This window comes from Belonocnema kinseyi, chromosome 10, assembly GCF_010883055.1.
Source record: "Belonocnema kinseyi isolate 2016_QV_RU_SX_M_011 chromosome 10, B_treatae_v1, whole genome shotgun sequence".
NCBI lineage: Eukaryota > Metazoa > Arthropoda > Insecta > Hymenoptera > Cynipidae > Belonocnema > Belonocnema kinseyi.
The window spans coordinates 42,934,054-42,951,433 of record NC_046666.1 but is presented as its reverse complement, the minus strand read 5'-3'; the positions used below and the strand labels follow the sequence as shown (position 1 = coordinate 42,951,433).

Below are 17,380 nucleotides of genomic sequence, written 5' to 3'. Positions count from 1 at the left end.
GCAATAAAAATATATGTGTCTCAATTTTTTCTAGTGTCGAATAGTCTTAGTTATTGGCCGTTGAAAAGCAGTGTACCGGTAGTGGCGTTTTGGCCGTTTAAGAGTTAAAATTCATTAAATTAAAAATATAAGCTTAAAAATAAAAATCTAAAATAGAGAATTTTTCAGGTAAAAGATTATCGAATTACGCATTATAAACTGAATATCATAATTTAAAAAGAATCAATTGAACCAACTATTTAATAAACTGTCGAAATAAAATTTGGACAGATTTTTCTTCTGAAAATTTGTAAGATTCCCGGTCAAGAAATAAATTCACTGTCATTTTCCGGTTTTTCCCGGTCTCAGAAAATTGTTTAGAATTTGAAAATGTTCTGCTTCAACTCAAAATTATAATTCTTTGGAAAAATTTCCTTTTCTAATTCAGAATTTTGTTCCTTTTCGAAAATTTTTAGTGGTAGCTCGGAATTGGTTAAAATTCGAAATTCGCGGTTATTATTATGAATTATGTTAAATTATTTATATTATATATTATCTACATGTTATTTCGAGTTTTTTGAAATTCAAAAATATTATTCAAAGTTTGTCACAACTTCTGAATATCTTTTAAAATTATTTGAATTTTAAATTAGGCCGTGAAATATTTGCACCGAAATTTTGGTAATAATTTTGTATTAATTCTGAATTTTTTCAAAACTTCTAAATATTTCTTCAACTTATTCGATTTTTTCTAAGAATAATAGGTGTTCAATTGTTATTTATACATCAAAATTTAAGAAGTTGACTTACAAATAAAATTTTTTCAAATAGAACAATTAAAATTGTAATTTTCAAAGTTTAGTTTTTTTTGTTCCGTTTTGAGTATTTTATTTATAAATACTGATTTTAAATCTACAATCAGATATTTCTATATATTAAGTAATTGTCCTTTTTTTTAATTGGAAATTTTTAAATTACGTGGTTTAGGAATGGCATATTTTAGACTGAAATTTAATAAAAGCCTTTAATTATAAACATACTATTTAAAAGTTATTTTAAAATTAAAAATAGTTTATAAAGTTTCAATAGGGCTTTTACATTTGCTTAAGACTTTCCAATTGAAACAGTTTATTTTTTAACGTCAAAATCTAGAAGTTCTAAAACTGTAAACTGATGCCGAATCATTTTGTGCAATCAATTATTATTTATTTCTCAAATTTTAAAGTGCAATTCAAATTTTAAAATCATTAATTAATCCGTATTCACAGTTGATCAACTAAAAATGTTTGTTATAAAAAATCTTCGATTTTAAACGTTTCTAATTTTTAAATGTTTAAGTCTTTAAAACTGCATTTTGAAATTCTTTTAATACAAATACGCACTCTAAACTAAATGATATAATTGAAAAAAATCACAATTTAACTATTTTTTTTAAAACGGTAGGAATCTAAATTGGACGGATTTTTTTCTTATAAAAATTTGTAAAACTCCCTGTACTTTTTAATAATTATTAGATTCTAAAGAACTCATTAATGTTATAATTTTTTTAAATTGTGAAATTATAATAATATTATTTTTATTAGTAAAAAAATCAATTCGAAAATTTCTTGTTTGAGATCTGAATAATAACTTTTTTCAAAAATTTTCTACGAAGAAAATGCAAATTCAACAAAAAATTTAATTTTCAATCAAATAGTTAAATTTTTACAATCAGTTATTAACACAAAAACTGAAATTTTCAACGAATCACAAACATTTTTAATCAAGAGGTTGTATTTTTAACCAAGAAGAATAATTCTCCACAAAAAATACGAATTTTCAACTAACTACATTCATTTTCAACTATATCATGGTAATTTATAAACAAATGTTAGTCAAGAATGAAAGTTAAATTTTTATTTCAAAAAATTATTTCCGAAAAAGAGAATCTTTAAAGAAACAGTTGAACTTTTTACAAAATTGACTTTTGTACCAAATATATATTCAGTTAAAAAAATTAATTAAAAAAATGTACTTTAATTTTTAACCAAAGAGATATAATTTCTACTAAAGTCATGAATCTTTAAACAAAAAAATGAATATTCGACGAACAGTTGAATTTTCTATCAAATTGTTGAATTTTCAAGACAAAAAAAAATATTTTTCTACAAAACAGTAACATTTTCAAACATAGTGATGCATTTTGAACTAAAATAATTCAACTTTAACTGTATTCGTTGCATTTTAAACAAAAAAGATTAATTTTTAACTAAAATTTTGAATCTTCACCTAGAATAATTAAATTTTTAAACAAAAAGATGAATTTTTCACTAACAACATTAATTTCTACCAAAAAAGACGATGTTGAAACTAAAAAATACAATTTTTCAACCGAAAATTGAACAGATAATTTTATGTAAAAAATTAATTTTCAACCGAAGAAATGAATTTTCAACTAAAATAATGGAATTTTTAACTGGAATAATTACATTTTTAATTAAAAAAAAAATAATAACTAACAAAAAATTGAACAAAACAGTTCAAGATTCAATTTGAATAGTTAAATTTTCAGTAAGAAAAAAAATATCCAGACAAAGAAAAAAACGAATTTTCAAGGAAATCAGATTGGTTGTTTTAATAAATAAAAAAATTCCCGGTTCGTAAACATTTTTCATGGTTAATGAAATTAAAAAAATGAACTCTGAAGCCAACATTTTTTCCACTGGAATAGAAAGTAGAAATTGAGCTGTAAATTCAAATTCTCAAAGTAGAACTCTTGAATTTTTAAACTGAATTTTAAAAGTTTGTAAATTAATATTTGTTTGCGTTAAAATGCTCAATAATGTACACGTATAGAGTAATTTTTTAACACTTTTGCACTGAACAATTTTGAATTAACTGCCAAACAAAAAATGTTAAACTTTTATAAATTATAAAAATATAAATTCTTTTTATAAACTGAAAAATTCTTATATTAAAATTTAAATTATTTTAATTTTAAATAGTTTAAGAATCCTTAAAATGCTTCAAAATCTTAAAACATTTACATGATGCTTTACATTTTTTTCAAATTAAGAATTAAAAAAAAAATTTTAAGAACTTCTAAACATCTTTTAAAATTAATCGAATTTTTCCTGAAATTTTTTCCAACCTTTTTTTTAAATCCTGCCAAATAAAAAAATTTTCCTCAAAATCCTTCACATTTATTTTTCATAATTTTGTAAATCTTTCTAAATATTCTTAAAGATACTCTTAAAATTAATTTTTCGAAATAAAAAATCATTTTCAATTTTTCTAGGGAATGTTTTAAATATATATAATATATATAATATATATAATTTTAAATATATAAAAACTCAAAAATTGGACTTAAAATTAAATGTTTTTAAATAGAAAATTAAATTATAATTATAAATTACACTTTAATTTATAATTGCTGATTTTAAATAAACAGCCAGATATTTCCGAATATGAATTGTCCTTTTTTAAATTAAAAAAATTTGAAATCGGATATGTTAAAAATGGAATATTTTAGACTGAAATAATACTTAAAATTTAATATCGGGCGTTTAAATCTTAAAATATAATTCTATTTTAAAAATCATTAATTAATTAATCAATTAAAAAAAGATAACAATCTAATTATTTTTAAAAAAAGTTTAAATCAAAGTTGGACAGATTTTTTTCTCTAAAAATTTGTAAAATTCTCGGTAAAAAAAATAAATTCACTGTCATTTCCAGGTCCAGCATCCACCCTGAAAATACGTAAATTTTCAACCAAAAATTAAATTTTCAGTGGAACAAAAACATTTTTCAAGCAAAAATTTTGAAACAAACGTAGATTTTGCGATAAAAAAATATAATTTCCGCTCCTAAATTAAATTCCAAATTTTCTTCTCGTAATAAAGTATAAAAATAATTTTAATATTTAATTTATTAAAGTTATCGGCTTTGGAAATAATTAAAAATATAATTAATTAAATAAAAATATAATAAAATTTTTTTTTAAATGTTGAAAAAATAATTAATTTACCTTCGGAAGTTAAATCTTCGACTTCAATCTTGATTTTCTCTCCTCGAGCAGTCTGAATCGCTTTGTCCTTCGATGTGGCCTTTTTGCGTTTGGTTGATTCATTTTTAGGTGTATCGCTTCTTACTTTGGTGTTGTCGCTTCTCACCTTGGTAGACATCTCACTGAGAAAAAAAAATTAATTACAAAATTAGTACAAGTATTATATATATATTTTTTTGTTTTTTCACAAGATTTTGAGGAAAAACTGAAGATTCTTTAAAATTTACTTACTCCTTAATTGCCTCTTTGACTGCTTCTTTTAGGGAGCCGCTTGATCTTAGAGTCCTTCCAGCACCGACTAGATTTTCTTTATCGGTAGCTGCCGGCTGCAAAGTGTGTAAAGACTTCCTAACTTTGTCCTGCAAATGATTTTTGGTAATGAAGCTTTTCTGCTTCGATAATTAAATTTTATTTAGTATTTTATTCTCAGATGTATGCTATTTACAGACTTCAAAGCCAAAAAATATTCTCAAAACAGGGGAATTGAGGTGATTTTTCATGAAAATAGATAGATATAAAGCCAAAATATATTGTATTTTCAACCCAAAGAGGCGATTTTTCAACAAAACAGAAAAAAACGGTTTAACAAGTGATTTAACTTTCATCGACCAAAAATGATGAATTCTCATCGATAAATGTAATAGCTAATATTTCAGTGGAAAACATTTTTATATTAAATAAACAACATTTGAATTTAACCGAAAATTTATTTTGTGAATAAAAATAATAAAGATTTAAATATAACATGATAAATTAAATGAAAAAAAAAGTTTTTCAAAAGTTAAGAAAAAAATTGTATTGCCAAATTTCACACATATATAATTTATCTATATTATTATAAATAATTTATTAATCAATTACTTCAAATTTAATAATAGATTTTCTCTAATAATTCTCTTTGCCTAAGAATGTAGGCAAATTCATAAACTTTAAGATACACCTCATGGTTATATTAATTTAATTAATAAAAATTAATAGTCTACAATTAAAATTTTATTTAAAAAATAGTTAAATTTTTAACATATAAAGATGAATGTTCAATACAAAAAGTCGAATATTCAAACTGAAAATATTAATTTTATATCTAAAAATATTAATTTTAAACAAATATAAATTTCAACCAAGCCATTAAATTTTCCACCAAAATAGTTGATTTTTTTTAATCACAAAGATTAATTTTCTCTTAAAAAGATGAATTTCAACTAAAAAATATAAATTTCCAACCAAAAATGGAATAGTTAAATTTTTAGTAAAAAAAATTAATGTTCAACATAATAGTTGAATTTTCCATTAAGAAAGATTTTCCAGTCAAAAAGGAAAAGAACTCAACTATAGTGTTGAACTTTCAAGCAATTCAATATGTACGATTAAAAAAAAAGTTAATTTTTAACCAAATACTTGATTTTCCCAAATAGTTAAATTTTTAATCCGAAAATAGTAATTTTTAACAAAAAAGTTAATTTTCAACACAAAAAGGCGATTTTTCAACAAAAGTGTTGCATTTTTATGCCAAAAGGTCAAACATTTTAGAAAACATTTGTCTTTTAAACGCGAAAATATAATAAAATTTCAAGAAAAAATTAGTTTTTGACATAAAAAGGCGAATTTTTAACAACAAATTTAACCAAACAGTTGCATTAACAACCATATAGTTAAACTTTCAAGCAAGAAGCAAACTTTTTCAACAAAAAAGTTGATTTTCCAAAAAAATAGTTGAATTTTTAACACACAAAGATGAATGTTCGATACAAAAAGTCGAATTGTTAAACTGAAAGTATTAATTTCAAATCTAAAAATATTAATGTTTAACCAAAACAAAAATCATTTTTAACAAAATCATTAAATTTTCTACCAAAATATAAATACCAAAATAAAAAAATATAAATTTTCAACCAAAAATGGAGTAGTCAAATTTTCAGTCAAACAAATCAATTTTCAACAAAATAGTTGAATTTTCCATCAAGAAATATTTTCCACAAAATATGAATTTAATAAAATATTAATTTTCTATGTAAATCGATGAATTTCCAATAAAAATGTTAATTTTCAATCAAAAAAGATAAATTTTTCACAAATAGTTGAATTTTCAACCCGAAAATAGTAATTTTTAACAACAAAGTTAATGTTCGACAAAATAGTTTTATTTTCTACCAAAATATTTGAGATTTTTAACCTGGAAAGATTAATTTTCTATTAAAATAGATGCATTTTCAATTAAAAAAAAAAGAGATAATTTTCAAACGAGAAAGATAAATTTTACCCAAATAGTTAAATTTTCAATCCGAAAATATTAATTTTTAACAAAAAAGTTAATTTTTAGCACAATAATAAAGTCGTCTAGAGCATAAGCTTTCTAGTCAAAATTTTGAACAAAATAATGAAATTTTCTAGCAAATAGTAGAATTTTTACCCAAAATTTTCAACTAAGAAAGATTTTTGAGTCAAGAATTTTTTTAACTAAATAGTCGAAATTTCGAGCCAAAAAAATGATTTTTCTACAAAACAGTTTGACTTTAAACCGATAGTTCGATTTCCAACAAAATAATTACTTTTTTAACCAAAGAAATGAATTTCAAAAGGAAAAAAGATTCATTTTTAAAACATAGTTAAGTTTCTGAACCAAAAAGACAAATTTCCAACAAAATAATTGAATTTTCGTGGTAAAAATATGACTTTTGGACAAAATAGTTTATTTATCAACAAAATGATGTAATTTTCGACCAAATAGTCGAATATTTTTAACCTAAAAAAATGTTCAATTCATTAAGACAAATTTGCAACTGAAGGAAGTTTTTCAGTTTTCTCCAAAACAGTTTAATTTTCAAAAAAAAAGTTATAACTTCCACAAAATAATTATATTTTCATCAAAGAATTTTATTTCTAACAAAGCTGAATTTTCAACCAAAAATATTTAGAATTTCTTTTTCGGTTCGCATTTACGTGAAAAAGCAAGAGTTTTATTTTAAAATCTTGAAAAATCGACACGTTCTAGATTTATTCAAACTTTAAATTATGTCTCAATTTTTTTCAGAACTTCTAAACAACTATTTAAAATTATTCGAATTCTTTCTCCAGTTTTTTTACATGCTGCAAAAATAGATTATATTTGCTTAAAATCTTTAAGATTCATTTTTGGCAAATTTTCGGCTATATTTTGTTCTTTTCCTCGATAAAAAATGTTTCAATTGTCAAATTTTAGAATAAATCAATATTTTTAATCTAACAACAGCTCTTAATTATGAATATATTATTATAAGTTATTTTAAATTTGAAAATTATTTATAAAGATTAAATCGGGCATTTACACTTTTTTAATTAATAAGATTTTATAATTAAAACAGCTGAACTTTCAACGTTAAAATCTGGAAATTCTTAATTTTTTTACTAATTTCCGAATCCCCTTCTAAAATTAATTATTATTCACTTATTAATATTTAATCTATAGTTGAATTAAAAAAATATAATTTATATTTTTTTTAGTAAAAATTGTTAATTTCAAATGCTACTAATTTATAATTTTTTTAATTTATTAAAACTGCATTTTTAAATTCTTGAAATGAAAAATTTAAGCCTAAAAATTAAAATCCAAAAATGGAAAATATGTAAGTAAAATATTTTCGAATTATACATTATAAAATGGAATGATATGATTCAGAATCATAGAAATTAAACTGATTAATTAAAAAACTGTTAAAAACAAACTTGGCAGATTTATTTATTCTAAAAATTTGTAAAATTTTGGGTCAAAGAATAAAATTTGCGGTCATCTCCCGGTCCAGCGGCAATCCTGACAAATTCAATTAATTTTTAATATTTTCTAAAATTAATAAATTTCCTCAATTTTACAAAGTATAAATTGATTTAATACTCGTTTTATAAATGCTTGAAATTTACCACGAAGGATCTGAAATAGTTTCAGTCAATTTTAAGGCATTTAATTACAAAATTTACTTTTGTCTTTATAAATTTATGTTTTTCGAATATCTTGAAGCTTTACTATCTTACGTATCTAAACTCAAATTATAATATCTACCTTTGCGAGTTTACGTGTTATCAAAACTGTTATCAGATAATTTGTGTCCGATAATTATTCCCAAGAGTAAAATATGTCAAATTTCCTTCCTTATTTTCGGAGTATTTTAGTTTTAAATTCAATTGCCTAACTTCTATAAAGTAAACACACTTAACTACCAGTCAAAAATTCCATGAAATTTAGTGTAGCGTAATCAAAACAAATTTTCCTTAATCTGTAATTGAAAATGAAGGTCAACAGTCAACTTTCCAAGACTTTCAAATAGGAAAACCGTTAGATCTAACCTTAAAGGGAATACAAAAATCTTAGAATTTAACCGTCGATACGTTAAAAATTACAGAAATTCATAAACTCCAAGTACGAGAAGAAAGGGAAACATCCCGGAATTCATTTCGAGATAATCAATCATTTAAAAAAGCAACAAAAACGTAAAAAAATTGGAGAAATTAAACAAATGTACTAACCTCTGGAGCTCCAGTTTTGGCGGTAGAAACTCGTGTTTCGTTTCCAGTCCTCATGACGTGACCTTGGTCAATAAACCACACAAATTTCAGACGAAATCCTTATTTTTGCACTCAAAATTCGCGAGTGATTCAATTTGATATAGACAACTAAATTTTTCTGTTAATAATGCGGATTAAAAACTTATTATTTGTAGAAAAACAAGAAAATCGCGCTTCCCCTTTTGGCGGTTGTCGCACGATCGATTCCGGAAATAGGGGTGGAGAAAATAGGAACTAAAGGTCTGCGGAAGTGCATCGAGTGCAACGGGATTAAAAAATGGCGGGAAGCACTTTACGTACTATTTCATTATAATTAAATATATAATAGACTTAAAATATTAATTTTTTGACAATTAAAAAAAATTCTAATAAATAAATTTGGTAACAACGTCTTCTTAAATGCCCGTATTGAACAATTTAAATGTAATAAAAACAGAAAAGATAAAGAAGGCAACCTAACAAACGTTGGTAGATTTTTTATAAATTTGTTTTATTGTGGTTAAAAAAAAGAAGACGAGAGAAAAAAGGACAAATATTTTCTAAAGAGTTGTTACGGAATTTTTATTTCATGACGATTAAAATATAAACAATTTATAAATCCATTAGGTATTAACAAAAATTTTAAATATGAGGTTTAGAAATTTTTGAAACAATAATAAATTATTTCGAATTAAAAGCTTTTGAAATTGAAAAAATATATGTCGAACAATTTTTAACTGAAATCATTCCAAATCACACATTTTTAGATTAAGTAAAATTTTGAAAAAAGGACAATATTTTGAATGAAATTAAAAGGAATTTAACTTGTATCTTTTTGAAAATAAAAGCGTTTCAAATAAAATAATGTTAAATTGAAATTTTTTTATCAAAAGCTCTCAAAATTTAAAACTATAACTTTCAGAACTTCATTAGAAAGGAGTGGAACTTGTATAGTCTCCAATTTGAGGCGTTCAAAATTGAATTTTATTTTGAATTGAATGATCTGGAAATTTAATGATTTCAAATCAAATTTCAAAAATAGGACAATTTTAAAACGTCAAACACTGAATATTTTCAGATTAAAGTTTGGAAAATTGGATCATTTAAAATTCACCGGAATTGAAATTGTATTATTTTTAATTAAAATTGTTCAGAATTGAAAATTTTTATTTTAAATAATTTTCAATTCGACGCGATTAACATTTGGCCGTTTGAAATTTAAAAGTAAATTGAAGTTTTCAAAGTCAAAATTCCATAAAGTCTTGAATTGAAAAAAAACTAATTTATCATGATAACTGATTAATCAAATATTTCTATGATCAAAAAGTAAATAATTTTTCAATCCAAAAGGACGAATTTTCTGTCGAATTAGACGAATTTTCAACAAAATATTAAAATTTTCCAAGAAAATGAATTTTTAACAAATAGTTAAATTTTCAACAAGCAAAAAATTAAAGTTTAAACCAAATATGTAGTTGAATTTTTAACATGAAAAATAATTTCCCAACCAAAAACAACAGTTAAATTTTCTACCAAAAAATATAACTTTTTAGCAAAATACTTGATTCTTCCACAAAATAATTAAAGTTTCAACAAAATCGGTAAACTTTTAACCAAATAGTTTTATTTTCAATCTAAAAAAATATATTCTCATGAAAAAATGTAATAATTGATGAAAGCCAGAAAATATTAAATTTCTAGCAAAAGAAATGAATTTTAAAAAAAAATTATAATTTTTTCAAAAAAAAAGATTTTTAAACAAAGAACATAAATTTCCAAACAAATCGTTAATTTCTCAAACAAAAACGAAAAATTAAAAAGAAGATTAGTCAGAAAAAAAACCATTTTGAACCAGAGATAAATTTTCGACTAAAATGACAAATTTTCTTTAAAAAAAAAAGTTGAATTTTCAAGCGAAAAATATAAATTTACAACAAAAAAGTTAATTTTCAATCAAACCAAGGTTAGCCAAGAATGAAAAAAATTAATTTTCATCAAAAAAATATTATTAAATACAAAAAAGAGGCAATTTCAAACGAAGATTAGTTTTGTGCTAAAGAATATGAATTTTGAACAAAAAATGGTCAAGTTAAATTTTCAGTAAAAAAATTAATTTCCAAGAAAAAAAAATAAATTTTCAATAATATAATCTAATTTGTTCAATATAGAACAATTTTATTTTTTATTTGAATACAGTTTTTAACTTTTTAATTTAAAATAGTTTCATTTTTAATGCTTTATTTAGAATTATTATTTCTTATTTAACTTTTCCAATCAAAGATTTTTTAATTTTAAATAATTCAAGTTTTTTAATCTTTGATTTAAATTTGGGTAATTTTAAGATATTGTCTTCAAAATTAAAAAAAAAAGAAAAATACAAAAAAGATTGCTATGAATTATTCCAATTTTTTAAAATGCACCATTTGAAGCCTTTGAATTCAAATCTTTTTTTAATTTGAGTTGGAAGTGTTCAGTATTTTGAAAAATGTTCAAATAAAAAATAATTCAATTTACAATACCTAAAGAATTTTGTACGTTACAAATTTACATAAAAATTTAGAATATTTAAACCTAAAATTATTACATTTAAAAGTGATTGAATTAATTTTTTACTACAAAATGTAACTTCTGTAAAAAAAAGCCAGTAATTTTCACTGTTTAAAATTAAAGAATTTTAAATATTTTGAAAGATTACAGTTTACTGATTCGAAAAATTTTGAAAATGATATGCTTTCCAATTGCAAACTTTTCAAATTAATAAATTCTTAAATCTCAATTTCTTAAATGAGGATCTTAAAATTAAGTTTAAAAAAAATTCATTTTCAAATTGTGCATCACAATTTTTTAAATTCGGAAACATAGGAGCCTCAATAAGGGAAAGGGAATGTATTAATTCGAATCAGAGTTTTTTTAATTTCCAAAAACAGGGTGGCCGTTTTAATCGACGAAATAAATTCCCGGTTTTTTTCCCGGTTCGCAAAAATTTTTCACGGTCAATGAAATTTAAAAAATGGAACTTTAAAATTTTCAAAATTGTATAATTTTAAGGAATTTTAAGCTAGAAACATCAAATATTGAAAAATTGAACAAATTTTAACTGAACACTTCTTAAATTATAAATTCAATTATTTGCTTTTTAAATAGTTTAAATATATATGGAAAGCTTCAAAATTTTATTTCTAAATCTTGAGAAATCTAGAAGTTGTTTTAAATTTTTTTTAAATTAAAAATTATTTTGGAAATTTTTTCAGAACTTCTAAATATCTGTCAAAATGAATTTTTTCTACAATTTCAGAAAATCCTGCGAATTTTAGAAAAACTCTTTAGAATTTGGATGTATAAATAACAATTAAACATTTATTATTTGTAGGCGAAATTTGAGTAATTTTTAGAGATATTTAGAAGTTTTTAAGAGATTCAAACCTAATGTAAAACTTGAAATGATAACCTAATATCAAATAAAATGTAGATTTTCGCAGTTTTTAAACAAAAGAATTAGACTCTTTTCAAGAATTGTTTAAGGCTTTAAAAGAATAAAAACATTTTCTTAAGATTCCTAGGAAAATTAAAAATAATTTTTCATTTTGAACAATTATTTTAAGAGGACATTTAAAAAGTTTTTCAAAGATTTAAACCGAATTTTCAAAAAATATTTTAGAAGATTTTAAGAAAACTTTCTAAAATTTAAATGATAATTTTTTATCTTTTTAAAACTTCTTAATATCTCTTAAAATTACTCAAATTTTTTCTACAAATGTTCATTTGTAAATTATAAATCAAAATCTAAAAAATTAACTCACAAAAAGACTTTTCGAAATTTTAACGATGCCAGGTTGTTCTATGTCAAACAATTCAGTTAAAGATTCTGTACTTTTAAATATTTGAATTCAATTTACTTGTCTTGAAGAAAAATTCAAATATTGCTAAATATTCAATAATTAATCTTTTTTTTAATTAAAAATTTCAAATTGATTGGGTTAAAAATTGAATATTTTAGACTGAAACTAAACAAATTAAAGCGTTCAAAGTGGAATAATTAAATTTCAAACTCTTAAAATTGAAGTTTAAAAGTTTTGAATTCAAAAATTGTTTATTCAAATGCACAAAACTTACACGCACCAAATGGAAGGTGCTAAGATTTTTTAATTAAGCAATGTTAAATATAATGCAAATAAACTGCAAAATTTAGAACTTTCATCAATTATAGAGGTCAAAGATTCAGTTTAATTTCCAAAAATATAAATCCACGTTAACATTTTCAATAGTCTAAATTAGAGAATCAAGTAATGAACTTTAAAAATTTTCAAAATGATATTATTTTTAGTAATTTTACGCTAGACACATTAAAAATTGAAAAACATATATTTTTTAATTTAACAGTTCTTAACTTAGAGGTTAAATTAGTTTTATTTTAAATAGTCTAGGCATCCTTCAAAAGCTTTACAATTTTATTTCAAAATCTTGAGAAATATAGAAGAGGTTTTAAATTTTTTGAAATTCAAAATAATTTTGAAATTTTTTTTCAGAACTTTTAAATATATTTCAAAATTAATTGAATTTTTTCTATAACTTTTAGAAAATCCTGCAATTTAAAAAAAAAAAGATTAAAATTAATTTATAAATAACAATAGAACACTGATTATTTGTAAAAATGTTAGAGTAATTTAAAAAGATATTTAGAAGTTTTAAAAAGGTTGGAATTAAATTAAAAACTTCAAATAATTTCAAATACTTACAGCCGAATTTAAAACAAGATTTCGATTTTTGCAGATTTCAAACAAAAAATTTAGCATTTTTTTAAGAATTATGAAAGACTTCAAAAGAATAACAAAATTTCTTAAGATTCTTAGGAAAATTGAAAATGATTTTTCACTCTGAAAAATTATGGAAGGTTTTAAGGATTTTTTTTATTTGCAGGATTTTTAAAAATTGTAGAAAAATTTGATTAATTTAAAAATATATTTAGAAGTTCTGAAAAAAATGTTTACACACTTCGATTAAATTACTTGAAATAATTTCAAGTTTTTAATTAATTTTGATTCTTTTCAAAACTTCTAAATATCTCTTAAAATTACTCAAATTATTTCTACAAAAAATAAGTGTTCAGTTGTTATTTATGCGTCAAAATTTAACAATTTCACTTATCAATTAAACACTTTTTAAATAGACTTATTAAAATTATAACGCTAAAAGTTTAAAAGTTCTTCGAAAATCTAAAGATTCAAAGCTTTCTATGTAAAACAATTCAGTTTCAAACTGTTTTCTTTTAAATATTTGGTTCCAATTTACTCGTTTACAATGAACAGCAAAATGTTATTAAATATTAATTACTTATTCTTCTTCTACATTAAGAAATTTCAAATTAAATGGGATACAAATTAAATAATTTAAACTCACAATATTTTGAAATTTAATAAAAACCTTTAATTATGACTATATTATTATGGATTTATTTTTAAGTTGAAAATAGTAAAACACACGTTTACATTTTTCAATGGCTAAAAAAATTAATAGTAATAATATATTAATAAATTTATTTATTAAATTTAATATAAAAAATCATATAAAGAAAGACCTGAAACTCTGAATTAAAAATTTATTATTGATAAATTCTGAAAATTTTTATTTAAAAATAAAATTATCGGAATAAATGATATATTAATTTAAATTCTTACCAAGACTTTCGGAATGAAACAGTTAAAATCTGGAAATTCTCAAAGTTTGAACGGATCTACAATTGTTTATATAATTTGAAGATGCAACCATTTTATTAAAAATTAATTGTTTATTATAATTGATTATATAATTTTAAGGAATTTTAATCTAGAAACATCAAATATTTAAAAATTGAAAAAATTTTCATTGTACACTTCTTAAATTAGAAATTCAATTATTTTCTTTTTAAATAGTTTAAACATCCTTGGAAAGCTTAAAAATTTTATTTCAAAATCTTGAGAAATCTAGAATTTGTTTTAAATTTAAAATTATTTTGGAAATTTTTTCAGAACTTCTAAATATCCGTCAAAATGAACTGAATTTTGTCTACAATTTTCAGAAAATCCTGCAAATTTTAGAAAATTTCTTTACAATTTGGATGTATAAATAACAAAGAAATATTTATTATTTGTAGGCGAAATTTGAGTAATTTTTAGAGATATTTAGAAGTTTTGACGAGATTCACACTTAATTTAAAACTTGAAATAATAGCCTAATATCAAATAAAATGTAGATTTTCGCACATTTTAAACAAAAGAACTAGATTAAAAATGGAATATTTTAGACTGAAAAAATATTAAAATTTTTTATAAAATCCTTTAATAAAGAATATATTATTATGAAGTTATTTTTAAGTTGAAAAAAGTTTATAAACTTTCAGTCACACGTTCACATTTATTTAATAACTAAGTCTTTCAACTTGAACCCGTTTAAATTTAAACGTTAATATATGAAAATTCTTAAATTTTGAACTGGTTTAAAATCATTTAGTCAAATCGTTTTCGTTCACTTTTTATTACTTAAAGTACAGATGAATTTAAAAAATGTATTTATTAAATAAAAATGGTTTTTATCCAAAATTTTGAAAATCAAAGGCTTTTGTTTTTTATTTGTTCAAGTCTTTAAGAAAGCATTTAAAAATTCTTTAAATTAAAAATGTAAGCTTAGAAATAAAAATTTTAAATGGAAAATTTTTTAAGTAAAAAAATTTTTAATTGCGCATTGTAAGCTAAATAATAGCATAATTGAGAAACATAAAAATTCAACTAATTATTTAGAAACTGTTGAAAACGAACGTGGGCAGATTTTTCATCTACAAATTTGTAACATTCTTGGTAAAAAAATGCACGGTCATTTCTCGGTTTCCTGATCCTGCGGCCACCCTAAAAAATCTCGCAGATAAAGAATCCTAGACTTTGAAGAAGAATTTTAACTTAAATATATTCCGAGTTACAAAGCCAAATAAATAGAAGCAAATAAAAAATAAACTTTAAAATAATACTGTGGATTTAAAATACTTTATTTTAAATAAATCACTTTAAATACTCTCTATAAATAAAGTGAAATACCTCAAATATTCAAAACGGACGGACAATACATAGTTAAATTACCTCATCACTTCAAATGCGTCTACAATTTACATCAAAGATCAACAGCAGAACAAATAACAACCGTCAAAAAGAAAATAAAAAAAATTCTCCAATTGATCCGCAATAAATAAAAGGTACAATTAGCTACCTAAATTTTCTACCCAACAAAAATCCCGGATCGAAACATCTAAGGACCTCAAAAGTGACGAGCTTCAAGAATTTTCCTATTCCTAAAAACATAAACTATCATAAAATTAAAAAACAGTAAAAAAAAATGATGTTTCGAGAAATAAATAATTTCGTGTCGTTAAATCACAGTTTAAGTATCTAAGCCTTGAAAATCTTTAAACTCTCGGTTGATTGAACGTGGAATTCAAAATCTAAATATTATGCGAGACTGGAAACTTAACAATGTCAAATCTAATCTAAGAATTGTGACTGAGATTAGTTTCGATTTAAATCTTATCATTTTTCAATCTGATTTGTGCTATTAAAAACTGTCGAGTGCGATTGAAAGGAAGGGTTTCGCAGAACGGGAAGATTACTGTTTACACAATTTAGCCACAAATTGGCGCACGTCACGTGATAATTGTTCTCATTATGAGAAACTTTACCACTCATTATGACTGTCAAGCAAAGAGCACAGGTCACGTTCTCGTTTTGATGCAATGGCCAGACTGGTAATTCCGTTACAATCTGAAAAGAAAAACAAAAAGAATTTATTTTTTAAGTTTAAAAGTTAAATTATAATTATAAAAATAAGAAACGTTTTTTAAACATTATTTGCAGGGCAAAAACTCACTTTAGAGATCAAAAATAGTATCAGAAGTGGCATATATTTTGAAAAATAGAAGCAAAATATTTGCTTCACATTTTTAAATAATAAACTTATATATATAAAATATATATCACCAATTTTATATAATATATATCACTCTTAAAATTAATATTTAAATAACAGCATTTTAACCGTTTGTAACATTCTTCACATAGAATATTCTATAAATGGATTAAAACAATTATTTTAGATTAAAATTCAAACATTTTCACACTTATTTTTTGACTTAAACCAAAAAAATATTAAATTTCTACCATAAATCTGAAATAACAATACATAAGGACGAATTTTTAACAAAAAAGTAAAATTTTTGAACAAAAAAGATGATTTATTAACGTATTAGTTGAATATTGAACAAAATAATTAAATTATCAACATAATAGTTGAATTTTTAATAAAATGGACACATTTTTAACCTACAAAGTTGATGGTGCAATTTTTGAAAACGAAAAATATTAAACTTTAACCAAAAACAGTTGCATTTTAAGACAATAAATTAAAATTTTTAGAAGATAGTTGAATTTTTAACAACAAAATTAATTTGCCACGAAAAAGATTAAATTTTTATTAAGCACATACTTGAATTTGCAATAAAATAATTAAATTTAGAACAAACTAGTAGAATTTTTAAACAAATACTTCAATTTTCTGCCTAAATACGAGGGTAGTTCAATAAGTCCTTAGAATGACCAACAGATGGCGCGCGAATCGCTCCAAATCATCTGTTTTTAATCAGCACCACTCCCGACTAGATATATGGTGCAGTCACAGTCCACATCTTCTGAGTTTACTTGTTTTTATAACCAATTGTAAAAAAAAAATTGTTCGTTAAGAAAAATGGAAAAAAAACGAGTTCAGAGCGGTAATCAAACATTTTCATTTAAAGGGTTTAACTCCATATGAGATAAAAAA

The 17,380-nt window shown here is 22.4% G+C and overlaps 2 protein-coding genes across 4 annotated transcripts in view; both read right to left on the bottom strand.

Moving 5' to 3' along the window:
- The window catches only part of LOC117181466, a 19,357-nt gene extending 10,567 nt beyond the window's left edge, over positions 1-8,790 (bottom strand). Inside the window, exons 1-3 of one of the 3 annotated variants that reach the window (XM_033374141.1) lie at positions 8,528-8,790; positions 4,262-4,422; positions 3,992-4,152 (exon numbers count right to left, since the gene is read on the bottom strand). In XM_033374141.1, coding sequence (XP_033230032.1) covers positions 3,992-4,152; positions 4,262-4,422; positions 8,528-8,581 — 376 coding nt within the window. In that variant the 5' untranslated portion in view covers positions 8,582-8,790. The remainder of the gene's footprint in view (positions 1-3,991; positions 4,153-4,261; positions 4,423-8,527) is intronic. The other 2 variants (XM_033374142.1, XM_033374143.1) reach the window with 2 other exon arrangements.
- A 6,749-nt stretch (positions 8,791-15,539) lies between these two features.
- The window catches only part of LOC117181875, a 23,616-nt gene continuing 21,775 nt past the window's right edge, over positions 15,540-17,380 (bottom strand). The window contains exon 5 of the mRNA XM_033374889.1: positions 15,540-16,326. Coding sequence (XP_033230780.1) covers positions 16,096-16,326 — 231 coding nt within the window. The 3' untranslated portion in view covers positions 15,540-16,095. The remainder of the gene's footprint in view (positions 16,327-17,380) is intronic.